Raw genomic sequence first — 27,445 nt, 5'->3', positions numbered from 1 at the left:
AAATGATCAAGTGCAAATCTAAGAAAACTTCCTTTAAAGAATTACCCAAACCCAGCACACAAGCAGGATCGCTATTACACGAGCTAAGAAGTACAACTTATGAACGTGTGTATGATGATAAACGCACACTAAAGACCACCTTCTATAAAGTTTTAGTAGTGTTGCCAAGTTAATAATTCCTTCAAGGCACTGAAGAATTATGTAGATGGATTTTCCAAAATATAACTAACAATTGCTTAAATTGTTAAAAAGCCCTGAGTCAGAACTTTCAATAGCTTCCTGAAATTACAGATTTCAGACACAATGGCACATTTGTTTATTGTATAGAAAATTACAAGACCATTTTGCTTTTTGGAGGAAAGAAGTAATGTTTATGAAACAAAATCAGACAGACTGCACAAGAAAAGTAAAATATTCAGCAATATTATCTTTCTTACACATTTTGTGTCAATTGTAACTTGTAGTTATGGATTTAGGCACCAAATTGATGTGGCAAGTCACCTTTCTTGTACCTACTGCTTCCTCAACAAAATAAAAATCTCAATTTTAACCTCAGGTTTCCATCTCCTCCTTAGTCACAAATATGAATAAATGCTGGAAAACTAATACTCTGACAGAAAAAGAGGTAGAAAATTCCAAGGTAGCAACTTACAATTTTAATTCACCAGTTCTACTAACTAGTTAATATTTTTATACTCTAGTTGCACCCACTACAAACCATTTATCAGCAAATTGAGGCTCAATCTAAAAAATTTTCCCCCTCACTGCAGCAAAGCAATGTATACATGAGACAGCATTAAATAGTTTTTCTTCAAATTTAATGTTTTGAAGAAGTACAACTGTACTTAATACTGTTATAGTTTTATATATATGTTAAAGTTCCAAGGCTATACATGATTATCAAGTAATATCAGTAAGCATTCCTATCATAATATTCAAGCAAATAAAATTAGGTTGCCTTTTTGAGAGAAAAATACATTTTGAAACAGTTACAAGTAGACTTAAAGAAAACTGACATTTTCAACAAAGAGGCAGGCAAAATTTGCGAATATCTATTACCTTCCCAATTTAGTACAAATTCAAAGCTAACCTAATTCTAATGTTTAAAATGTGTTTCTCCCCTCTGGCTCAAAATGAAATAACAAACCCTTCTAATTAAAAGATATTTAAAACCTACTCAATTACAACTGATGATAATTGGGAGGGAGGGGAGAAATTCTGTCTCCCTCAGATTTGATATTTACCATCACTTTAGACCTTGCAAACACAAACAAACTCTTAAGATAATTCAGGTGTTTCTTGATTTATACTTAATCAAAATTCTATTCCACTGGAGGAGGGAGAGGGGGGTTGTTGCTTAATGGGTACAGAGTTTCAATTCTGCAAAATGAGAAAGTTCTGGAGATCTGTTTCACAGCAACGTGAATATACTTAACATTACTCAACTGTATGCTTAAAATTTGTTAGGAGAGTAAATTTTATGGTTTGTGTTTTTAACCACAATTTTAAAAATGCAAAAACTTCTATGCTGAAATTCAATTTTTACACAAATTATTCCTATAAATATTTTAGATACTCTGAGAGGGTAAGTGGATAAATGCTTTTCCTTTCGGATCTTTTTTTTTAAGCAAGCTGTTCTAAAGTCTACAATTTCCAAAGCAATTATCAATGAAACTACACTAAAAACTGCCTGAAAGACCCTTCATTCAATTGAATATACTCTCTACACTTACTGCTTTGATAAAATCTACATGATCCCCATTTTTCTCTAAACTCAGAAACTGACTTTTCTTTCTTACTTACCGCAACCCCTGCCATCCTCCCTATCCAACTCCATCACCAATTGTCCTAGTTCGTAAGGTTAAACATTTCTTAGTCCAAAAGGGTCCAAAACTCGTAACAAACAAACAACAGCAATTGGGCAACACATAACTAGACAGTCTATTTCTACCATGTAAAAATGACCTAGAAAGCTCTGAAATTTGAATTGGATAAATCTTAAGCAGCATGCATTGCAATATGCTAAAATGCTCTTACAGGCTAAAGCCATCAAATATATAAATTTAAGAAAGTTATTTTCAACATTATCAATTAATTTTATGCCTCGGGAGCTAGATAGTTAATCTGCAATGTTTAAAATTACAAATAACCGAGCATAATTTGGCCAGCTAAACTAAAACACTTGTGTAATATAATATTCCTATACTAATACAAAATGATTTTCTCTTGAAAAACTTTCTTGCTCCCAATAAAATTAAATATGTATATAGTATAAACAGTAAGAATGTTAAATTATGTGAAGAAAAACTATTAGAATAGCACCATCTGGTAAGTTGTATCTATGTTTTGGGTAACAGAGCTGACAATGTTAGAAGAATAGAAGAAAAAAAAATGTGGTAGGAGTGAGGGGGTACAGAGAGGGAATCCAAATACTACTTAATGACAAGTCTTCCAAAACATTAGGAAGAAATGTTATCAGTGTCTTTAGATCCCTTCTTTTTGAAGGGAATACTTCAAATATACAATGGCTGCATGATAAACTCTGTATGTGCTTAGAAGCTGACAATTTTTTCATTGTTGTGTACCTTGCCCCTGAAGCCCAATAAATATGTTTCTGAATGAATGCATGTCAGTTTTTTTTTTTTTTTAAACGAATCTAGGAAAAGAAAAAGCTCTTTTGAGGCACAAGGTAAAGAGATGATAATGACAAGGAAACATCCTAATTGGGAAAGTACTGCTAAGGTAGCAGTTTCACAGAGTTAGAGCAAAGTCATTAAATAATTAAGTTCTTAATCTTATTCTCTCTCACAAACTGAAAATAAGTTTAAAATAATTTTTTAGGTGCTTGAAAACATGAATAGAGAAACATTTTCTTTTCACTAGACAAATTTCAATGTGGTACAAAGAAGCACTATAATTATAGTGACTTTATGACTTTTGTAATAGTTTATAAGTTATTACATTTTTAGTATGGAGGAAATAAACTAGTCTGGAAGATGAAACTGCCTTTTAGGGATGTAAGTTTAAGCACTGCAGCTCAGAAGACAGACAATAAGAATTTAAGTGAAGTGAAGCTCCTGACCATACAATTCTCTGTTTGGCCAAGCTATGCATGAGTCAGCTAGATGTTCCCTCCTTACAAGCTGATCTACTGGAAAAGAGATGGGCAGCCTCTGGCATGAAGAGAAAGAAAACCCTGACTTACATTGTTTTCAGATCTGAAAGAAAACAGTCTGTCTCTCTCTTTATGTGAACATCATCAGACAGATATTCTATCTTTTCATAACTTCAAAATATGGCTTAATCAACAGCCTCAGTGGCTCATTATTTGATAACTGAGTAGAGACGATATAAATTTTCAAATTTAAAATTTATAAAAATTTTACTGTTCTAAATAAGCCACTCAGCTTAAACACAGATACGGAATTACCGAGACTGTAAAGCCAGGCAGCAAAGCACACCATTGTTCTCACCAGGACTTGCAGAGGCGGCAGCCATTAATTAGCCAGAAATACAATGCTGTGAGGGCTAGAGAATTCGTACTTTCAAATTTAGCTGTTGCAGCAGGAAAACTGAAATAAGAACCAGGTTCAAAGGGGAAAAAACTGACAAAAAAGATAACTATCCTTAGGAGTTAACTTATACACAGTATATAGTAGATACTATTGTAAACAGCTGATTATTTATATAATTATAAATATATATTTATTTATAATCTAGCAGTAATGAACCGCAAAACACTTATTTATGTGTATATTCATTTTAGACGCTGAAAGATTACTCATTCTAAGGAGAAAAAATAATTAGATGTTCTAGAGTAAACAAAACAAAACCACAGGTAATCAGACATATTTCTGTAAATGTCCTAGTCATTCTTTCTAAAGTAAGTATCTATCAACTGGTTATTTACTAGGTCTTGGATATTGCTGGCAGTTGAAATAACATCCCCATCGTTAGGTATGAAGAGACCCTGTTCTTTATAGTAAGCTCTACTGTCTGAGAGAGAACGGAAGCGAGGCCTATGATGAAGGTAGAATCAGTAACACTGGCAGAATTAACAGACACGGAGGAGAAAGGACTGCTGCCTTTGGACAGTTCATTACCCTTCTCAGATCACTGCTACTCAGCACGTTAGAGAAGCTAAACTGAACCTCAGAGACACAAACAGGGCAATATCATTTCACTGGTCAGATCAAGCCTGGATAAGTAACTACTGGGGAAACTGAGGCACACTTCCCACAGACAGTTTTTTAAAAGCTGGCTGAACAAAACAGTGTACAAATTAATATAAGAAAGGCAACCGTTAACAGTCAGTTAATAGGTGCTCTTTTATTGGATGACTCCCCCCACCCCCTTCAGTTCCCCACTATGATTGCTTATTTTTCCTTTTCATGTCTATCAGTCATTTTGAAACTGGCAAGTTGATTCAAGTTAAACAATTTTCCTTTGAATCCAGACAATAAGTTAAATGCAAACTTAATATTCTCTCATTCTATATTTCCATGTACTCTAAGAATTTAGAAACAATCACTTGATAACTTTATGTTATCTTAAAAAGAGACTCCTCTCTTCAGTATTCCCTTAACCATGCAGAACTTGTACTATAATTTTATCGTTTAACATACATGACATAATGGTTTGACTTCCCCCTTTCATTTGATGCATGACTTTTCTGAGTACCTCTATCAGCTCACTGTGTAAAATCATGATAAATTGAAAGACAGCTGATCATAAGGAAGTATATCTTTTGAGGTCTAACAAACTTATAAACTATAAGAGAAAATGCAATAAAAACAAAAATAACAGGAGATCCTTAAAGGATTTTCCCCCTTAGAAGTCAAAGGTAAATCACCTATGAATTACATGGATTTGATGTTTCAGATTTAAAGGAAAAAACCAAAAAACACAGCTTCAAACACTGTTTTGTAGAGTTTTTGTTGTTGTTGTTCTGGTACATTTACAGTCTAATAACACTCTAGTAAAGAAACTATGATATTAAAAATTAATTCATTAGAACCTCCAACTAGCTCACCAAGATCTCATGACCAAATACTTTAGCTAACAAAACACACTGAGTTTTTAAGTTAATACAAAAGAATCCTTCGTTCAATAGCCTTTCGACAAATAGGACATTCACTCATTCGGTCTCCACAGAGCTGGCACGTTCCATGGCCACAAAGGAAAATCATATTCTTCAGACGATCCAAACACACAGGGCACATTGTCTGGAATGTGAGATAACAAATAAAGTAATAAATGCTGAGATATTTTCTATTTTAAAAGTGTAATGTAACAACTCTGCAACATCATTAATTTTCTTTTATTGTTTTAGTCAAATAATCTTTTGTTGCTTTAAAATTTTTAAACAGTTAAAATATCATCCTTATAAAACAGAAATATTGGTTGTACTGTCAGGTCAGTATAAAAGGTACTATCTAAAATAAATATTACATAAAACAAATAGTATATAAAATTAAAAATTCAAATGCCAAAATCTAATAGGAAAAGGATGAAAATAGCCCCATTCAGTCTGACTCAGATTCTCCAACTCTAGGTACTATGCTGTTCTCGCATGAAAATAACACAATGTATGGGTGGGGGGGGAGCAGTGAAGGGATGTTGCTGAGAACACACACATACCAAGCACCATGCTGGATATGATCCAGTCTCAAGGCCTACATCACTCCCACTTCAAAAAAGAGGAAACTGAGGCTGAGTGGGGTTAAAGACTTCCCAGGGCAAGCTATAATGTGAACTCAGTTCCGTGTGGCCCCAGAGCTCTTGCTTTTAAAAATGATGCTGCACTGTAATACTTTCAACGTAGACCCCCTTAGTTAAAAACAATTAACCTTAGTTATATATTGTTAAATGTAACTTAATCAACTTAGAAGAATTAAGGAGGACACTTCTGTGAAGTTTTCTAGAAAATCACATATTTACTTACAAAGCACATTTTGCATTTTATATTTATAAAAACATATTTTACCTTAATATATCATAATACTTCATGCTGAATTAGACCTTTCCCAAATAACATAGAAATGAAATAATTAAATTAAAATGCCTAGATTAATAAACCAGGCCTAAAGCCTATATGAAAATGTGGTAACCAACTCTGACAATATCAGAAATCATTGTGAAGAAAACAACAGAAAAAAAGAACCATAATCTAACTTGCTAGCTCCATTCTTCCAAAGTAAATTTTCACATTTATCCTTGAAGTTTTGAGAAGCAAATTTGTAGAAAAATCGTAACTTTTTATTTTAAAAAGGCAAAGCAGCTTTTTAAAATTAAATTAGTTTCTTTTTCATTAAACTTTCCAGAGGTCTATGTAGTTAATTAATAACTTCCAAAAGTAAACACATCTGTGCAGTCTGGGTTAAGTTACTTTGGATTAATATATGCTTAATAGCACATAAAATTAATCTTTGTCTTTTAAAGAGACATTGGGGTAATAGAAAGATTGGAGATTTAAAATTTAAAAAGAGACTTATTCAGATACTTTCTCTTGGTAACCTTGAAGGGATCCCTGAAAGAAATTCCAACATTCCACAGAAAATAAGTTTTAACTGTTTAAATACTTTAGTGATGAAATATGGCCATGAAGATTATTTAAGAAAGAAAACACTTCAGATAGAAAAGACAAGAGTGAGACTCTTAACAACATGGCAACACTGATGTGACTGCCAAACTAGAGAAAGAACACCCTTTGCTACTCAATCTTTTCATTTGATTCAATCCTTTGAATCAAATCAGATTTAACTGGTGGGTCAAATGGTAAGCTAAGGGGGAAAAAAAGACTTTTTTATTACCAGATACCTAAAAATTTTAGGTAACTTCATTTTACTGTTGCTTTTATTAAATATTAAGCAGATATGAAAGAGTACTTCTGTTGGTATGTATAAGATATAAAGAACAATATAACCACCACCCACCTTAACACATGAATATATATCCTCCTCCACCCCTCACTGATAACCACTATTCTGAATTTTGCATTTATTTACCTTTCTCTTGCTTTTCTCTTGCTTTTCTTTATTTACCTTTCTCTTGTTTTCTTTTTCTTTCTCTTGCTTTTATGTGTGTGTGTGTGTGTGTGTGTGTGTGCACGCGCACGCGCATCCTTTTCTCCTTTTCACTGAAGTATCACATCTATACAGAAATGTGCACGATCATAAATGTATAGTTTAATAAATGTTCACAAACTGATCAAATGCAAGTAATCAACTTAGATCATGAAATGGAACTATCAATACTCTAGAAATTTCCCTCGTGCCCCCTCCCAGCCATCTCAGCCAAAAAAAACCACTACCCTTGATTTCAATCACCATCTGTGTGATTTTTTTCTTCCAAGTTTACATCCCCAAACAATATCCTATTTAGTTTTACGAGACAGTGACAAACTTTCCCAAGGTGTTTTTACTAATTTATATTCCCACCAGCACTGTATGACTTATGGCTGCTAAGTATTTTGCCTGAACACTTGATATTGACAGTTTCTAACATTTTTTTCCCCTCAATCTGATAGGTAGGAAAAGATACCTCAGTGTGGTGTAGCATTTTTTCATGTTGGTCACTGGTGCGTTTCCTATTTTGTAAAGTACTTGATGAAATCTTCTCATCAGACTTTGCTGATTGCAAATATTCAAACACTACAAGTGATACACTAATATGAACCACGCTTACTACAGAAAACACTAGTAATTTTATAGAAAATGATGAAATGCCGTTCTTCGAGTCACTGTTCACCATGAAGAAATCACTGTTACCTGCTCTTTAATGTCCTGTAACTGCTGCTGCAGCTTCTGCACGTCTGCATTGACGTTGGTGTTATCCTTATCCTTTTGTAACACCGGAATATTCCCACTTGCTATATAGTACAGATAAAGAATCTTAATGTTACTGACTGTTTTGAAGCAAGAATGATTCTTTATTTCTAAAATCATTAGTTTTATTTATTAAAAACACAAGACTATTATTAGAATCCTCTTAAAAAATTTATTTTCCCACGTGGACAACAGAAACAGCAGTGACATCCATGTTATACTCCTTCATTTATAATCTTTGGAAAACAAATAGGCTTACACATTAATTTCTAATTATATTTAACTCAGCTAGACAATAGTCCACACACAGAGTACTGGGTTTTCCAAGGCTCTCCTTGTTTTGTTATTGATCTGAGATGAGGAACTCCATGAAAGAAAGGTCATGCTCTACTAAATGGAAGGAAATTTTTTATTTCCCTTTTCCTACTCTCTAGATTCTTGGTCTTTTACTCTAGCTAATCTGTCCCTAGGATTTTTATCCTGCCCTATGGGTGATAAAGAAAAAAAGCTCTGGGCATAAGTAGCTACGCTAATGTTCTTCCTCATCTGTACACAGAACAAAGAAATCAAAGAGACCATCCAGCTTATGTCTAGTGCAGAGATGAAAAATATTTTTATACAGCTGTACTACAGGTGACCCTTGAACAATGCAGGGGTTAATCAACAAATAACATAGTCTGCCCTCCACATCCATGGTTTCTCTACATTCCCAGATTCAACCAACCACACACGGACCGTGTAGTCCTGTAGTATTTACTACTAAAAAATATCCAAGTTTTGGGAGTTCCCTGGTGGCCCAGTGGTTAGGATTCCAGGCTTTCACTGACATGGCCCAGGTTCAATCCCTAGTTGGGGAACTGAGATCCCGCAAGCTGTGCAATATGGCCAAAAAAAAAAAAAAAAAAAAATCCAAGTTTAAATGGACCCTGGCAGTTCAAACCTGCGATGTTCGAGGGTCAACTGTACTGAAAAGGTTGAAGGTAAATAATTTACTTTTCATCTTTCCCCTTGTTCACTGGGTTACACTTCAGTTTATCTACAGTTACTGTGTCACAAAGAATTACTATTCCATAAAATACTTAAACACACGAGGTAAACCTATTTCATAAAATAATGAGGTTAATACTTGTGTAAATTGAGAAAATAATTTATAATATGATGTCCTCCCACCCTAAGACACAATAAATTTCATCTTAAAAATAGCCAGCAGGTTTTCTTTAAGCAAGAATACTACAATGCTCCTTATAACACACATGGAGGTTTCTTAAAAGACGAATGTTTAAAGGTCCATAATCATATTACAAGTTAGAAAAATACAATTTCAGGTTTCTAATAATGTAACAAGAGCAAAACCCTACCCGTTCCTTGTAGATTCAAGTCACATAACTTCTGTTTTACAAGGAGACAGTGTACTATGAGAAGACATGTCTATGAAAGTCCCAATAAGAAAGCGAAGTAAGAAAATCCACTTACAGATATCATCAGTGGCATCCTCTGAACTTTTCCCTCCACAACACATGATGAAGGGCACTCTTCGTTCAACTACTGCCCGACACTGCACACACTTTTTCATCAGATTAGCACAGTCTGGAAACAGCAATAGGACACTTCTCACAAAAGAGAACATGAACAGGGTTGCCTTCCTCTGCTCATTTTTCATAACTTAAATTTAACACTGAGATAAACACTAAGTTATATCAATACACAATTCTACCTTCTTAAAATGTTATCAACCTAAGAATGTATATTTTTGATTGGTAGCCTCTAGAATACAGAGCCCATCATCATGAAACTAATGACATTTTCTAATACATTGGAATAAACTGTGAGGAGGAGGAGGTTCTAAGTTTTTTAAAAATATGTAACGTAAATATTTCAAGATCTTAAGGCTTGAGAATAAAGGAGGGAGATACCTTTCATAAATTTAACTACTACAACAAGAATTATAAGGCTGCTCACATGATACTTTTTAAAAAAATACTTACTTTTGTAAATCGCTTATCTCTTAAATTCCTAAAATATGTTGAACAATTCTCTCCCTTCTATCAGACTGATGTAATCTAACAAGGAAATTGCTTAGTGACTACTTTTTTAATGTAGCAGTCAGGAAAATATCAAAAATGTATCATAATGGACTATCTTTCTAATTCCTATATATCGGCAGAATGCTTCCCCATTCCAAGAAGAAATCCCCAGGCACAATTCGATGTTATGGATTATTAATACTACACCTAAAGTTATTAATTATAAAATAACACAGTGTTTCAACATTCTTTCCCATTAGCATTTATTATGAAAAGTATACTCCATATCTTAGCCTATATACCAAGTGTCTTTGTCATTTCAAAAACAGGAAAAATAGCAAAAACTGTGGCAGGATGTCTTATGACAAGACAGTAAACCTTAACAAAGCACAAAACCACCAATGTGGACAAGGGGGTCACATACTCCCAACAGTACTTATGCTGGTGGACGGAGAATAACAATTCTCTGTCAAGGCCGATCCCGTGCCGAGGCCTAAACAGAGATGGGTCTGATGCTGGCCTAGGCAAGATGCACTAGGCAGGAGCTAATGTTAGTAGATACCTGGTTTGGGGTTTGTCTTCAATCTGAGGGCAGGTGTTTTTTCTTGAATTTAAAGAATTAATTTAATTGCCTGAGTATATAATATGTAACCACAATTATTTTAAATTCTTGTAGCTATTAAGTTAGGTTGTTATATTGTTTATATAAAATCTTTCTTCCATCCCTCCAAAAGGGATGTAATTTCCCCTTCCTTTGATTACTGTGATGTGGGGACTGGACCACCTGCTGTACTGTATACTCCTTGAGAAAGGGACATTTTCCACCTCAATTTCATCTTCCCTAGCAAATAAATGTTTACCAATGATCTGTAAAATGGAGAAAACTCTACTTCTTAGGTTTCTTGTAAAGATAAAAGAGGAAACACTCAGAAAAAGATTAAAATGCCTGGTACAAATTAAGAGCTCAATAAAAGTTAGCTGTTGCTTTTGTTACATTCTAAAGCAAAAATAATGTAAAAACGTTGGGAAACTCCTGGGGGAAAATATTACTTTAAGGCTCTAGAATCTGTATTACCAACTACTAACTATAACCAGCTTTCAAGTCACTTTGGTCTCTGACAGGGTCAGCAAACCCAACCAGTCACTTGTTTTTATAAATAAAGTTTTAATGGAAAACAGTCCCGCCCATTTGTTTACATATTGTCTGTGGTTGTTTTTGCACTACAATGGAAGAGGTAAGCAATTGGAAAGAGTTGAGGTGTTACTACAGAAATCATGTGGCCCACAAAGCCAAAAATATGTTTTATTTGACCCTTTACAGAAAATGTTTGCTAACTCCTGGGCTATGAAAATTTACATAACCTGAGCCCTTTTTTACTTAAGACAGAATTCTCTTTCTTCATGCCCTCTGACAGCTGATAATAGCCATTATACCAGTCTTTGGTAAACAGAAACAATTACGTGGAGCAGAATGTTACAGTAGAAAACCTTGATCCTTTCTTAGTTGACGAGGTGTCTATCAAAATGAAAAAAACAAATAAACAAACAAAACACCAATGCTTAAAGCAAATCTGTGCCAATGAGATTAATCTATTACACAGTTTGTTACTTTAGTCAAATGTTATATGAAAAACCAACACCTAACTGACTGAAACACCATGCTTTACTTTGGGTCCATTTAAGTGAAATATAAATTGTTAAACTTATTTAAAATTCTTCACTGACAAGTAAAAAGCAAAAAGGAGGATATTAATACTAAGTATATTAACTTGAAAAGAATAAGGGAGATATATAAAAGCAAAGCTTAAAACTCCTCTTAAACTTTAATATCATCCTCACAAAGAAGATTTCTATAAGCTCTCTTGACATAGAGGTTAAGGAAGGTTAAGAAGGCCAGAAATTATTGCCCCAAATGGTTGCTGTGAGTGGTTCAGCGGGGGGAAAGTATACAGGAGAGGCAACATAAAGGTGAAGATGTGTTAATTTCATATGTGAAAAAAGGCTAGACTAAATGTATCAACACTCATTTTCGGAAATAAATTTCTCCTGCGTGTGAGAAGTGGTCATTTTGTGCTCATACAACAAATGAAATAAAAAGCTAAGCTGGACCCTCCTACACTGTTGGTGGGAATATAAATTGGTACAGCTCCTATGGAGGACAGTATGGAGGTTCCTTAAAAAACTAAAAATAGAGCTACCATATGATCCACAATCCCATGCCTGGGCATATACCTGGGGAAAACCATAATTTGAAAAGATACATGCACCCCAATGTTCACTGCAGCACTATTTACAATAGCCAGGACATGGAAGCAACCTAAATGTCCACTGACGGAGGAATGGATAAAGAAGATGCGGTACATATATACCATGGAATATTACTCAGCCATAAAAAAGAAGGAAAGAATGCCATTTGCAGCAACATGAATGGACCTAGAGATCATCATACTAAGTGAAGTAAGTCAGACAGAGAGGGACAAGTATTGTCTGATACTGCTGAACTTATTGACAAAATAGAAATCGAGTTACAAATGTAGAAAACAATCTCATGGTTACCAGGAAGGAAGGAAGGGGGAGAGGGATAAATGGGAGACTGGGATTGACATCTACACGCTACTATATATAAAACAGATAACTAATAAGGACCTACTGTATAGCACAGGGAACTCTACCCAATACTCCGTAATAACCTATATGGGAAAATAATCTAAAAAGAGTGGGTATGTGTGTAACTGACCCACTCTGCTGTACAGCAGAAAGTAATACGACACTGTAAATCAACTATACTCCAAAAAAAAAAAAAAAAGAAAAGAAAAGAAAAAGCTGAGCTGGGAGAATGCAGTACATCGAGTCTTCCCTAACACTTAGGACTAAGGAGGGAAAGAGGTGACACTCTTGTACAGAGAACAGACGGAGGGTTCTAGAGGCCCACCAACTCCTCTGTTCGTGAGTTATTAAAAAAGTAATTCAAAGACATAATTTGTTTCACTTTCTACTTTTATAATAATTCTGAGGAAGTTCTGTATGGGCTACTTACTCTCACAAGCACACATGTGTCCGCAAGGCTGAAAAAGAACAGCTGCTTTCTTGTCAGAACATACCACACATTCTTCAATCTGCAAAAAAGAGGTTACAGCAAAAGCGTAAACATCTACAAATACATCTAGTGACTCTAACAGTTCCTTCTGTATCCAAATGTATTTCTCCTCTATAAGGAAACACTCCTGCAAAGAAGAATTTAACACACACTTCTCTGTCCTCTACTTTCTTGGTTACTCATTTTCACATCTTTGAAGACCCCAGCTAAACTGGTCTAGCTCCACTTTAGTCTCCCTACCTGTCCTAAAAAATGATACAGAAAAACTCCATTTCTTCTGAGGTCAGGGAGAACAGACTAGACTTCAATTTTCTTTTTTTTTTCTTTTTTTTTCTAAATTACTTTGAGGACTTCCCTAGCAGTCCAGTGGTTAAGACTCTGCCTTCCAATGCAGGGGGTGTGGGTTTGATCCCTGGTCAGGGAGCTAAGATCCCACATGCCTTGGGGGCCAAAAAACAAAAAAACCCAAACAAAAAATAGAAGCAATATTGTAACAAATTCAACAAAGACTTTAAAAATGGTCCACATCAAAAAAAAAAAAAAACTACTTTGGAGAGAAAAATCAAAAGAACAAATGACTAAGATAGATTTCTAATATTCATAAAATTCTAGCCACATTAGCCAGACAGCTAAAGCTTAAGGGGGATTTTTCTGTTTACCCACATCCGAGGAATTCCACCTAACTCATCCTTTCCCAGGACTTGGAATTCCCCCACACTGGCTGAAGCCCAGAGCTCTGGACTATTCTTTTCGCCTGATCTCCACAAGTCCTCCACAACCTATTCATAATTTCCCTCAATTTTTCCTCCTCTTCTCCACTTAATCTGAGTTCTGCGTGTGTAACTATTTCTTAACTTTGCTCTGGTTCTCTGACTCCCATCTGCCTACTGCCCTTGGCCCCACATCCATCTTTCACTGATTCTCCTCCTTTCTGACACACATTCACCCCTATCTGTGTCATTTAACATTACTGACCAAAAATGATGACCACCACTTCACCTAAACAACCAAAATATTGGACCTTCCCAACTTAGACCTTGCTATGTACATAGAATTTACATAGTCGTAGTAATCTAGTGGGAAGCAGTAAGACATGGTTAGTCAGGATCTTTATGTTCCTGCATTCCAATTCCAGCTCCAATACTAACAAATTACCTAACACTGTAGAGCCGCAGATTTTAAAAAATCTGAACAATAAAGAACAATCCTTCTTCACAAGGTGTTAAAGTGTCAATTAGAAGACAAGGAGAGGACTCAGGTGGCCCTTATTCAAGTATATCCTAGAACAATTCTAACTATGAGATAGGAGGGCATATTTTAAGTAAGACATAACAATACAGAGTAGAAGAAAGAGTTCTGAGAAATATTTAAGAAGACTTGGTAACTAATAAAATGTATAGAATGGTGAAGAAGAGATCTAAGATATCTGCTAAGTTTCTGACTTGATTTAAAACAGTTGAAAGAAACACATTTCAGTCGCCTACAGCTTATAGGATGCAAGACCAGGGTGTTCTTTCCAACTCTAGGATTATACATACAGGCTTTAAGACCTACTCAAGGTCAGACTATAACAAAGGCAATGTTTACCTTCAGTACACAAATCCAGCCCACAAACTGCAAACACTAAGCAGTACACTACCAGAAACACAGTGGGGAGCAGAGATAGGAAGACCCCAGAAATGGGCGACTAAGGAACCCATAGCCTGGAGGTAGGTACACTAACTTTTCATAGCTCCCAACAAAGTTTTTCCTCTCTCTAAAAAAACGGCTGAAATAAACAAATGGGACCTAATGAAATTTAAAAGCTTTTGCACAGCAAAGGAAACCATAAACAAGACGAAAAGACAACCCTCAGAATGGGAGAAAATATTTGCAAATGAAGCAACTGACAAAGGATTAATCTCCAAAATATACGAGCAGCACATATGGCTCAATAACACAAAAACAAACAACCCAATCAAAAAATGGGTGGAAGACCTAAATAGACATTTCTCCAAAGAAGACATGCAGACAGCCAACAAACACATGAAAAGATGCTCAACATCACTAATTATTAAGACAAATGCAAATCAAAACTATGATGAGGTATCACCTCACACCTGTCAGAATGGCCATCATCAAACAATCTACAAACAATAAATGCTGGAGAGGATGTGGAGAAAAGGGAACCGTCATACACTGCTGGTGGGAATGTAAATTGATATAGCCACTATGGAAAACAGTATGGAGATTCCTTAAAAAACTAAAAATAGAACTACCATATGACCCAACAATCCCACTACTGGGCATATACCCAGAGAAAACCATAATTCAAAAAAACACATGCACCCCAATGTTCATAGCAGACCTGTTTACAACAGCCAGGACCTGGAAGCAACCTAAATGTCCATCAACAGAGGAATGGATAAAGAAGATGTGGTACATATATACCATGGAATATTACTCAGCCATAAAACAGAATGAAATTGGGTCATTTGCAGAGACGTGGATGGACCTAGAGACTGTCATACAGAGTGAAGTCAGTCAGAAAGAGAAAAGCAAATATCATATAATAATGCATATACGTGGAATCTAGAAAAATGGTACAGATGATCTCATTTGCAAAGCAGAAACAGAGACACAGATGTAGAGAACAAATGCACGGATACCAAGGGGGAAAGGGGTGGGGTGGATGGAATTGGGAGACTGGGATTGACACATATCCATTATTGATACTATGTATAAAACAGACAACTGATGGGAACACACTGTACAGCACATGGAACTCTACTTAATGCACTGTGGTGACCTAAAAGGGAAGGAAGTCCAAAAGGGAGGGGATCTCTCTATGTGTATGGCTGATTCATTTTGTTGTGCACCAGAGGCTAACACAACATTGTAAAGCAACCATACTCCAATGAAAATTAATTAAAAACAAAATAAAATAAAGGAAGGGCTGAAGACCATGGCTAAATTTCAAAGGTGTGTGAGTCAGCTATCTGGCTGGCTAATATGCTAAAAAGAAAAGTAGGCACAGTATGGGTGAAAGAAGTGAAAATCCCAAACTTCAGCAACTAGACAGACAAAAGTCTCAAGAGCAATGACGACACGGAGGTGAAACTCTGATTGATCTAGCCATTTATTTGTACGTAAGGAGCATCTTCATATAAATATTTTAAGAACTGTATGTGCTAAATACTGGTCAAACATTAAAATGTGACAATTAAAAAAAGTAAATTAGATATTATGTGTACAGTGTCTAGTTCAATGCCTAATATAAAATCAGCGCTTAATACATGATGATTCTCTTCTCCTCTCTATATAAAAGATGTGTTGGTTTTTAAAATGATTCCCGATGCAACTGTCTACATATCTGAATTGCTGATAAAGAGTTTAAAATTATCTAGCAAACCAATCTAATAATCATTTACTTACCCATTCAGCTATTATTAAAAAAAAAATTTTCTAAGCATAACTTTTACCCCTTCTGGATTTTTTTCCTCAGATTACATTCCCAGGAGTGGAATTACTATATCAAAGCATATTTATTGTAACTGTTTGTATATATATTGTCAGGATGGTCTCTCAAAAAAATGTAAACCCATTTATTCAGCCAACTGCAGTGTTAAGAGAGTACTCATTTCTCTTTCCTAGCTAGCATTATTTAAAGTTTATTTTTGCTAATTGGACAAGAATGGCTAATAATAGTTCATAATTTTTAATTTGTATTTCTTTAATTGCTAAAGAGACCAAGTTTGTTTATTCTCCCTCTCTCCAAATACTAATTTTACAATTTGTTTTATCTTCAGTGAAGATGTTCACAATCCTTTAACCACTTGAGGTCGCTATTTCTTTACATTCGAAGGCCCTGCAACGAACCTGGCAAATCTCTTTGGTGGGTATGTAAGTTTTTCTACTTTTGTACAGGTTTGAAAATTCCATAACTTAAAATACAAACAGACTCCTTACTAATTCTTGGAATTCAGAACTGGTCTAAAAAGGAGTGACAACATAATCCTTCCTCTCTACCTTCCTGTTCTGTCAACCCTCCCTTGCAGACATTGGTTTTAATTCTGTCTGTGTATCATAACACAGAGGAAAGAACAGTGACTTAAGAATCAGGAAAACTGCACTGAAGACCCAACTGTCAGTGTACTTCTTTGAGCTTTGCTTTTTTCAATTATTTCAGTAAAGCAAAATGAGTAAGATGGAAAAGCACTCAGTTACATGGGAAAAAAAAATGAAACCAGAAACCCAGAAAAGAATACTGCTTCTCAAAAAGCAAAAGGAGTCAGATAAGATAAAAAGTTCAGAGGAGATACAGAATTTGACCACCAAAAACTGCAGGATGATCAGACTTTATTTGCCTAATGGTGGGATACAGTACGAAATGAATAGCATTGTCTATGAAGTTTTCTTGCCCAGTATGTCTAAGCTGACCCTAATCAAGCAGTTAGATCTAACTTCCAGTTTACAAAAACACAAAGGATATAGAAACAAATTAAAGAACACCATGATAAAAATCAAATAAATCCAGAATGTGTGATATTCTACCGAAAATCAACTAGTCTTTTACAAAGAGGAATACAAAACAACCCACATGTACTCAAAAAAGGTGCAATATACAAGTAACTACAACACGGAGTGAAATTAAATACACCTTTGGGTTATAAGGCGCTTTGAAAGTAAAACAGTAGATTACTTTTATTTTTAACTAGTACTGTAGTTTACATATTTCAACTGGTGTCTTGATAAATGTATAAATCATACATTCCCATATTTAGATCAGTCTTAGGAAGAACAAAATTAAAAGACACGTGGCATCATATAATCTTATTTATCATTAACTGTAGTCTTAAAGAACTTCAAAAAATAATAAAATGCTATATTAAAAACATATTACCTTTGTCCTGGATTGAACTTGTTCTTTACAGATGAGGCATTTCTTGACTCGTGGAGAACACAAAGAACAGGTTGCAATATGTCCACATGGGCCAAAAAGAGTATCTCTCTTCATATCTGAGCACACCATACACTCTTCTAAGGTTTCAGAATCATTACTAATCATAGAAGGACTTCGAGAACCCACCTGACCACTAATTAAAAGAAAATATTTCTAATCAAGCCTCTGAGAATATTCATATTACAAATTCATTAATTTAAATGTTTTTTAAAACATCTAGAGCATCATTAGTATGGGTAAAAAACTTTAGTTATGTTAAAAATTAAGCTTTAACATCTATATATGAAACATTGTATACTATATTTTTCTACTTCTCTGCATTTTTACATACTTCTAGTACAATTCAAATTTCAATTCAACAAATCCTCACCCAATGGAAAAGAGTGAATCTTCTTCTAACAAAGAAATCAAACACCCTAGTTTTTAAAAATTAACATAAAGTTTCCCTCAGAAACTGTTTTATCTATATAGGACCATTTGAGGAAGACACAGGATATAGGAATAAAACAAAAATCCTAACTAGAGCCCATGTTAGTTATGTTAACTACAGACAGAATGAAGCTTTATCAGAGTCCACAACTGACAGGGCACTTTGGAAAATATGTCACTGCAGCTGCTGTTTTGACATTTAAGTGTATCCTTACACTTAAGGAGCATAAAATTCTATTACAGAAAGACAGAACACGTCTATAAATATATATATACAAGACATAAAAATACATATGCACAACCAACTACAGGTACAGATAGAAAAGGGACACTCTGTTTCCACTAGGATCTTCAGAAACTCATGAATACGCGGGCTCACATGTACACATTCAAAGTGGTTTCCCCTTACACCCCAGTGTTTAAGTTATTGCTACAGTAATTACAGTGCCTCTATTTATATATTTTTAGATGCATTCTGCCTTGCTCTAATAAAATGCCCCTTAAGAATATACTTAAAGAAATGTATATACCTCTATATAAAATTGAATACTACTCAGCCATAAAGAAGAATGAAACAATGCCATTTGCAGCAATATGGATGGACCTAGTGATTATCATACTAAGTGAAGAGAGTCAGACAAAGACAAATATAGGGTATCACTTACATGTGGAATCTAAAATATGATACAAATGAACTTATTTACAAAACAGAAACAGACTCAGACATAGAAAACAAACTTATGGTTACCAGAGGGGAAAGAGGTGGGGGGGGGGGCAGATAAATTAGGAGTTTGGGATTAGCAGATACAAACTACTATATATAAAATAAACAATAAGTTCCTACTGTATAGCACAGGGAATTATATTCAATATCCTGTAATAAACCATAACGGAAAATATGTATATATATGTATAACTGAATCCCTTTGCTGTACACCAGAAATTAACACATTGTAAATCAACTATACTTCAATAAGAAATAAAATAGAATAGAATAAAAAAGAAATGTATATACCTCATTATATTAATTTCCCTATAACTGTGGAACCACATGATACTTTATGTACAGAATATTAGGTTTTATGATAATAATACAAACCTGACTTTTTCTTTATGACACTTTGCCAGTGCCTTGCAGAGACTTGGATCAGGACAGAGATCAAGTGGCGACTGACCCTTCTTATTTCGAATGCTAAGGTCAGCACCATTAGCAGCCAAAAAACAGGCAATAGATGCTGCACTCTTCTTCTCGGCTCCCTGGGTACCAAGTCCCATTATTAACTGAAATCAAATGAAAAAAAGTCATTATTTTCCCTTTAGGAATCTGTTATCAATTCTTATCACCATATATATATATATATATATATATATATATATATATATATGCAAGAATGTGTGTGTATATGTGTGTGGTGTGCATGTGCTTGCGTATATATGTATGTATATATGAATATGTATGTGTGGTAAAAAACATGTCTGGCAAGACTATATAGATGTGGTGGACACTTATGAGTTGCAGTCCTAGCATCCTTCCTCCATGACACCTACCCCCCAATTTCCTCAGGTGTATTGTATGAGGACTGACCCATCTCCAGTTTTAGAGATGAACCAAAGATGGCTCAAACCACTCAGAGACCCACCTCATCTATGTAATTAGTTCAGGGGTGACACATAACCTAAATCAGGTCAATTAAGGCCAATAAAACTCAAGAACAAGACTTCTGATTGAGATATTGAGGAGACAGTCTCCCTTTTCTACTCAATTTGTCTCTGGAACTGCTAGCAACCAACGTGAAACAAAAAGGGGAGAGACAACTGAGAAATGAACCAACCAGGAATTAAGCCACGAAGTGGAGAATGAGACAGATCAGGTCCTACTGTCATCTGAGCTTCTGACTCACACATCTTGTCTGATAATAGTCATAATAATTGTTAATATTTATGGAGCATCTACAATGGACTAAGAACTATTTTAAGCAGTTTCCATGAATTAACTCATTTAATCTTTACAACCTTATGGAGGTAGTTACTCACTTCCCCTCGTTTCAAAATGAGAAAAATGAGGCACATAGGAGTTAGAGTATTTACCGATGGTCATATAGAAAAGCAGCAATTCTCAAACACTTTGGTCTCAGAACCCTTTACATTCTTAAAAATGAATCTAAAATTCATATGGAAACATGAAGTACTCGGAATAGGCAAACAACTTTGAAAAAGAAGAAGAGACTTATACCACTGACTTCAACATTTATTACAAAGCTACTGTAATCAAGACAGTGGGTTGACATCACATAGATAAAGACACAGATCAATAGAAGAGAACTGATTTTAGATAAAGGCACAACAGGCAATTCAGTAGAAAAAGAAAGTCTTTTCAAACAAATGGGGCTGGAATGACTGTATATCCACAAACAAACAAAAAACAAAAAAGAACTTTGACCCATACCTCATATTATGCATATAAAAATTAACTCAAAATGAATCACAGACCTAAATGTAACAGCTAAAACTTTATAAACTTCTAGTACAAAATAGGAGAAAACCTTAGTGACCTTGGATTTAGCAAAGATTTCTCAGGACACAAACAATAAAAGAAAAATTGGTCAATCAGACTTCATTAAAATTAAGAACCTCTGTTCTTTGAAAAATACTGTTAAAAGAATGAAAAGAGGGCTTCCCTAGTGGCGCAGTGGTTAAGAATCCACCTGCCAGGCTTCCCTGGTGGCGCCGTGGTTGAGAGTCCACCTGCCGATGCAGGGGACACGGGTTCGTGCCCTGGTCTGGGAAGATCCCACATGCCGTGGAGCAGCTGGGCCTGTGAGCCATGGCCGCTGAGCCTGCGCATCCGGAGCCTGTGCTCCACAACGGGAGAGGCCACAACAGTGAGCGGCCCGCATACAGCAAAAAAAAAAAAAAAAAAAAAAAAAAGAATCCACCTGCCAATGCAGGGGACACGGGTTTGAGCCCCTGTCTGGGAAGATCCCACATGCCATGGAGCAACTAAGCCCGTGTGCCACAACTACTGAAGCCCACACACCTAGAGCCCATGCTCCGCAACACAAGAAGCCACCACAACAAGAAGCTCACACACCACAATGAAAAGCAGCCCCCGTTCGCTGCAACTAGAGAAAGCCCGTGTGCAGCAATGAAGACCCAACGCAGCCAAAAATAAATAAATAAATAAATAAAATTTTTAAAAAGAATGAAAAGACAAGTTACAGACTGGGAGAAAGTATGTGCATACCACATATCTGATAAAGAACTTGTATTCAGTTTATAAAAAGAACCCTCAAAACTTAGTAGTAAGAAAACAGCTCAACAAAACAATGAAGAAGGTCTGAAGAGACACTTCATCAAATATACATGAGTGGTGAACAAGCAAATGAAAAGATGTTCAATACCAGCAGTCATAAGGAAATGCAAATTCAAACCACAAAAAGATACCACAATACTCCTGTTTGAATGGCTAAAGTTATAAAAGGAGAAGCAAACAACTTTTAGTAAGAATGCAAAACAATACAGTTAGCATTGACTAGTATTTAGCTCATAAACTAAATTTGTACATTTGTAGCTCTGATGAAATATCTTATCAGGTGCAAGTTAAATTAGCCATAAATATAAACCTCTGCATTAAAAGATGCTCCCACTGGCACTGAATTAAAGATTATCTTTACTCACGGTGTTTTTGGATGGCTCCCAGGCAGCATCGACCTTCCCCACATCTTGCATATCTTGAAGCTGACGTAGCTGAGACAAAGTGTGATGCCTCAGAGCTTCATGCAAAGGAGTATCCCCATCCTTATCCTGAATATCTAATTTGGCACCTGCACGGACCAAAAGCTAGAAGAGAAAAACATCTTATTTTGCCAAAGTATTCCACCCACAAGAAGTTACAACATCTCTAAAGTAACAGTGTGAGAGCCCTGGACCTATCTGACGGGGTTGCCGTGAAAGTTAATTATTCTTATGTATTTGCTTGCTAAATTACTCTATATCCAACCCTGTGACTCCTTACAAATAATGATGAACCTGGTTATTCAAATATATTGAATTAGAGAAAGCAGAAAGAAATAAGAACCAAAATGTTGCTCAATTAATCTACTCTAAGATCAAGATAACTGGGGGAAATTTAGGACATTTTTTTTCTCATTTTAATTTCAGATATGTGAGTTGGGATATTTTAAGTATTTCCAATAGGACCAAATCATAACGTTCAAAATTCTTCTATTATTTAAATAAGCAAGTTATTTATTTCCATTCTCTTTGGTTAATTTTCTCCAAATGTATGGTTATAAGGGTTATAAGTCCAAATATCAGAGAAATGAAGAATTTTTGGCAAGGGGAATTTTAAATAATAATAAACGTGAAGTGTTTGCTAAACTGCAATCTCTTACATATAACACATAATCGATATATCTCAATCAATTTTTTAAATATATTTATTTATTTTTGGCTGCATTGGGTCTTCATTGCTGCACGCGGGCTTTCTCTAGTTTCAGCGAGTGCGGGTTACCCTTGGTTGCGGTGCACTGGCTTCTCATTGCAGTGGCTTCTCTTGTTGCGGAGCACAGGCTCTAGGCACGTGGGCTTCAGTAGTTGTGGTACATGGGCTCAGCAGTCGTGGCTCACGGGCTCTAGAGCGCAGGCTCAGTAGTTGTGGCGCACGGGCTTAGTTGCTCCGTGGCATGTGGGATCTTCCCGGACCAGGGCTCGAACCCGTGTCCCCTGCATTGGCAGGCGGATTCTTAACCACTGAGCCACCACGGAAGCCCTCAATCGATATTTTAAGTGGTAAACATAAAACTTTGCTTACAGTGCTTCAACAAGTTCCCTAATCATTTCTGTAAATGTTATCAGAGTTTTAGAAAGATACCATACAAAGAAACCAATCTCAAGCACATGGTCCTACCTGTCTTGGCTAATTACTGTTTTCTTTTGTTTTGCTTGCTTTGTTTCAAAAAGATTATATAATGTCTCTGCAGGACAGTTTCTCAAATTTGAACATGCATCACAATTACCTGGGGGCCTGTTAAACCACAGATTGCTAGTTCCCACCCTTGGAGGTTCTGATTTGGTTGGTCTGAGGTGGGGCCCAGGAACTGACTTTTCTACCAAAGTCTCAGGTGATGCTGATGCTGCTGCTTCAGCCTCCAAACTTTAAGAATCACTGCTCTACAAAAAAGTTGTAAACAGATAATCTTTCAAGTATTTTGACTGGAATCACCAGATTAGTAAAATAAAAATATACATGTCATCTTTTTTGGAATCTGTTCGGCAAATGTCTAGCCGAAGCCTTTAATTACAGTTCACTCTCAATTATAAAAATTAAAAGGGAGTATACTTTTAAAAAAAACAAATTTGTAAGTTACTCTGAAATCCTCTGATTTAATATTCTGGCAATTTACAAATCTGGCAACAAAATTATAAAGACTTTGAATATCAGAATCTTAAGATTTTCCTTATTACAAATTAAAACTCTTTACTCAACTGATGTAAAATATTAGCCTAAAATCGTAATTTTTACCTCCAGCTATGCCTTTTGAGAAATCTAACAAAGTATGATTTAATAAGCAAAGATTCACTTTAGTAGACACGTTACCCTCACAATCTGGGTGTGCTGCCGCTCAACAGCAAGGTGTAGGGCAGTCTGCTGGTTCACATTCTGGATATCCAGATTTGCGTTACCCTGAAGAAGAACAAGGCACACACAGTTGAATGTGACAAGAGGGAAGCATACTAAACTAACTCTTGGCAAAGAATCAGTACACTGGACACTACTGACCACACCCCCTTCCTAGGGGCTGGGACCTTGTTCTCATATGGTAACACAGGAAGAAGTGGATAGGGCAGCAAACTTTCTGAAGTATAACAGCAAGTTTAAAATAATTATTTTTATTATGGTGATTCCATCTAAGAACAGTTAAAGGACAAAGTACAGTACAAACACAGCTCCCTTTTAATCTCCATTATAGAGCAATGGACATAATCAGCTCATTTTAACTGTAAATATTTCCTGAAAATATATTAATGAGTCTTCACATTGGATCTAGATTTCTTTTAATGACCTAATAAGGTCAGTTCCTCTTGCTGCATAATTGAGCTCTTCCTCATTCAGTGAAAAGAACTCTGCTGGAGGGTGAGAAGAAGATAACGCTTAATTAGTACATACAAACACTTATTGAAGGAAGAGCAGAAAGTCCCACCAGGGCCCTGAGATAGACAAAGGACCATGAGAACAGCTGATGCCAAGCACAGAGGAAAGGGACGGAGAAGCAAAAGCAATGAACACAGTGTCAGTGGACCTGGGTTCAAGTGTTGTCAGCTACGCGCTTTGTGAGTTTAAGCAAGCACTGTATCATTTCATGCCTATTTCCTCAGCTCCAAAATGGTAAGGGCACAACCTATTCCAGGGGTCAATGTGAGGATTAAGAAAAATAACAATGTCAAAATGCCTAGCACCATGTCTGGCATGATAAAAAATAATAATAAATTTTTTAAAATACTAAAATTAAGTAGAGGGCTACAGAGTCAAAAAGTAAACTGTATCATTCCATTTATGTCTTAGAACCATTCACGCCCTATGATCACAACTCTGACACCCCTACCTGTGCACCTGCTTGGTGCATCAGGTAGAGCTGAAACTCACTTATGGGAGTTTGGTTGGTCTGAACATGCTATGACATGTTCGAGAAGGTGGGAGTTTCTGGATTGTTTTTACTATTTACGTTTCTTTGAGTGCAATCATTAGGCTCCTGATCTCAGCTTGCTTTCCTTTTTTTTTTTTTTTTGGCCGTGCCGCGTGGCTTATGGGATCTTAGTTCCCCAACCAGCAACTGACCAGCGATGGCTCATGGCAGTGAAAGTGCTGAGTCCTAACCAATGGACCACCAGTGAATTCCCTCAGGTTGTTTTCTTATCATGTCTGTTCTCATATAAATGCAGAAAGTGAGGGATCTCCTTTTAAGTTTTCTGAACTTTTTTCCATCATTTAGAATTTCCAAAGTAGTATTCATTGTATGGATATACCATAATTTGCTTATTCAGACACTAGTTGATGAACATTTGGTTTGCTTTCAGTTTAGGGCTATTACAAATAATGCTGCTACAAGCATTTAGTAGGAGTATTTCGTGGAAATGTGCCCTCAGTTCTCTTGGATACATATCTAGACGTGAGACTGCTGGGATGAATATATGTTTAACTTTATAAGAAACTGCTAAACTGTTTTTCAACATGGCTACCCTGAAAAACACCAGCAACGTTTGTGAATTCTAACTGCTCCACATCCTAATCAACACCTGGTTTTGTTGGCATTTTAAATTTTAGTCATTGTAGTTGGTGTAATTTCTGTTTTCCTAATGACCAATGGTAATTTAAGCAAGGTCACAAGATACATGGTAAATATATTTTAAAAACTGCAACTCTATATATTAGCAATACATAACTGGAAATTGAAATTTTAAAACAATACAATTTACCAATAGGATCAAAAAAATTACTTAAAGATAAACCTAATATGTGCAAGAGCAATCAAACTCCCCCAAAGACTTTTAATAGAAACTAATAACCTGATTCTAAAATGTACTGGGAAATTCCAAAGATCTAGAACATTAAAGTAGTTCTGAGAAAGAAAAACAAATTTAGAGGACTTACTCTAACTGATTTCAAGACTTACTATAAAGCAACAATGACCAAGACAGTGTGGTACTGGCTTAAGGTCAGTCGTTTGGATTTTGGATGAAAAGGAATTTATCATAATTAACAACACTTCTAAGAAAATTAATTTTAATAATAACGGCTTACAATGGCAGGGGAAAGGTTTGTTTAACTTTTGAACTATTTTTTTACCTAAACTTCTGTAGTTTATGGAATGTCTATCTTATGATCTATGACCTAATTACACATAATGTACTATCTACTAAATTTTTCTGCTGTTTCATCTTCTTAACTAGACTGTAAGTTCCTTGAAGTCAGGGATCACAGATAATTCTTTGGGAACTTTAGTGCTTAGCTATGGCATATGCTTGACTGAAGCATTTAAAAATTTTGCTGAATACACCAAAATATCATAAAATTGCAATAAATGGGTTTCCCCCAAAATCCAATCTCATAAAGATGTAGAGCATCTTATTCCTGAGATGAATGAAATGACCAAGGTGAGCCTATGCTGCTATCCAAGGGGTCCAGCAGTAGTCATGAACTGCATCCCTAGATCCTAGCTGCAGCCTGGTGTTACCTGCTGGCAACTGCCCACACCAGCTTAGATATCAACATGATGGTTCTTGGTGCTACAGCAGAGTGATACTTCCACAATAGCGGCAGTGATTCTGGAAAATCCCTTTTCATTGATGCCTATTTTGTTGGACCAAACCAGGAAGACTGTGCAGAGAGAATACTGGAGACTGAAGGATTCCCCGCCACCCCCCCGCCCCCTTCTCCCCACACACACCACTAACACCCTCCATTTAAGAACCAATGTTAGGGGAATTCCCTGGTGGTCCAGTGTTTAGGGCTCCATGCTTCCACTGAAGGGGGCACAAGTTCGATCCCTGCTTGGGGAACTAAGATTCTATATGCTGTGTGGCGCAGCCAGGGAAAACAAAAATAAAAACAAAAACCAATGTTAGGCGGAAGACTAAATTCATATTATATCTGAATTTGCATCATCATGGGATTTTGCTGTAAGATCCCATCATCATGGGATTTTACTTATTATCAACTAATAAGTAGTTGATGAAGTAAAAAATAGATAGCAATGACCCAAAATTGTTAAAAATTACTGAACTGCTTTTCCTACCTGATGTACCAACAGTTCAGCCACTTCTACATGATTATTGAGGGCAGCCAGATGCAAGGCAGTATAACCATCATCTTTCTTCTCATCCACAATCCACGGTCTTGGTAATTTCGACAGTAAAACACGCATTGCACTGAAAGTCAAATATTTAATTAAATATTTTCTTTAGAAAAACTATTCAAAAGAAACTTTTAAAATCAAATGAATATACTTCTCTTTAAAGAAAATTATGCCCTTAGAGACAAATAGAAATTCAAAATTTCTAAATCGGGCTTCCCTGGTGGCGCAGTAGTTGAGAGTCCGCCTGCCAATGCAGGGGACACGGGTTTATG

The 27,445-nt window shown here is 35.8% G+C and overlaps 1 protein-coding gene across 1 annotated transcript in view; it reads right to left on the bottom strand.

Annotated features, from left to right (window-relative positions):
- Window positions 1-2,540: 2,540 nt before the first annotated feature.
- The window catches only part of MIB1 (MIB E3 ubiquitin protein ligase 1), a 114,989-nt gene continuing 90,084 nt past the window's right edge, over window positions 2,541-27,445 (bottom strand). Inside the window, exons 13-21 of the mRNA XM_060028778.1 lie at window positions 27,114-27,246; window positions 23,918-24,004; window positions 21,997-22,158; window positions 19,418-19,599; window positions 17,830-18,022; window positions 12,888-12,966; window positions 9,300-9,413; window positions 7,770-7,870; window positions 2,541-5,225 (exon numbers count right to left, since the gene is read on the bottom strand). Of these exons, the coding sequence (XP_059884761.1) occupies window positions 5,085-5,225; window positions 7,770-7,870; window positions 9,300-9,413; window positions 12,888-12,966; window positions 17,830-18,022; window positions 19,418-19,599; window positions 21,997-22,158; window positions 23,918-24,004; window positions 27,114-27,246 (1,192 nt within the window). The 3' untranslated portion in view covers window positions 2,541-5,084. The remainder of the gene's footprint in view (window positions 5,226-7,769; window positions 7,871-9,299; window positions 9,414-12,887; window positions 12,967-17,829; window positions 18,023-19,417; window positions 19,600-21,996; window positions 22,159-23,917; window positions 24,005-27,113; window positions 27,247-27,445) is intronic.

The sequence above is a fragment of the Delphinus delphis genome, chromosome 13 (genome assembly GCF_949987515.2).
Source record: "Delphinus delphis chromosome 13, mDelDel1.2, whole genome shotgun sequence".
Taxonomy (NCBI): domain Eukaryota; kingdom Metazoa; phylum Chordata; class Mammalia; order Artiodactyla; family Delphinidae; genus Delphinus; species Delphinus delphis.
Note: the sequence above shows the minus strand (reverse complement) of the source record. Positions and strands in the feature narration are given on the sequence as shown.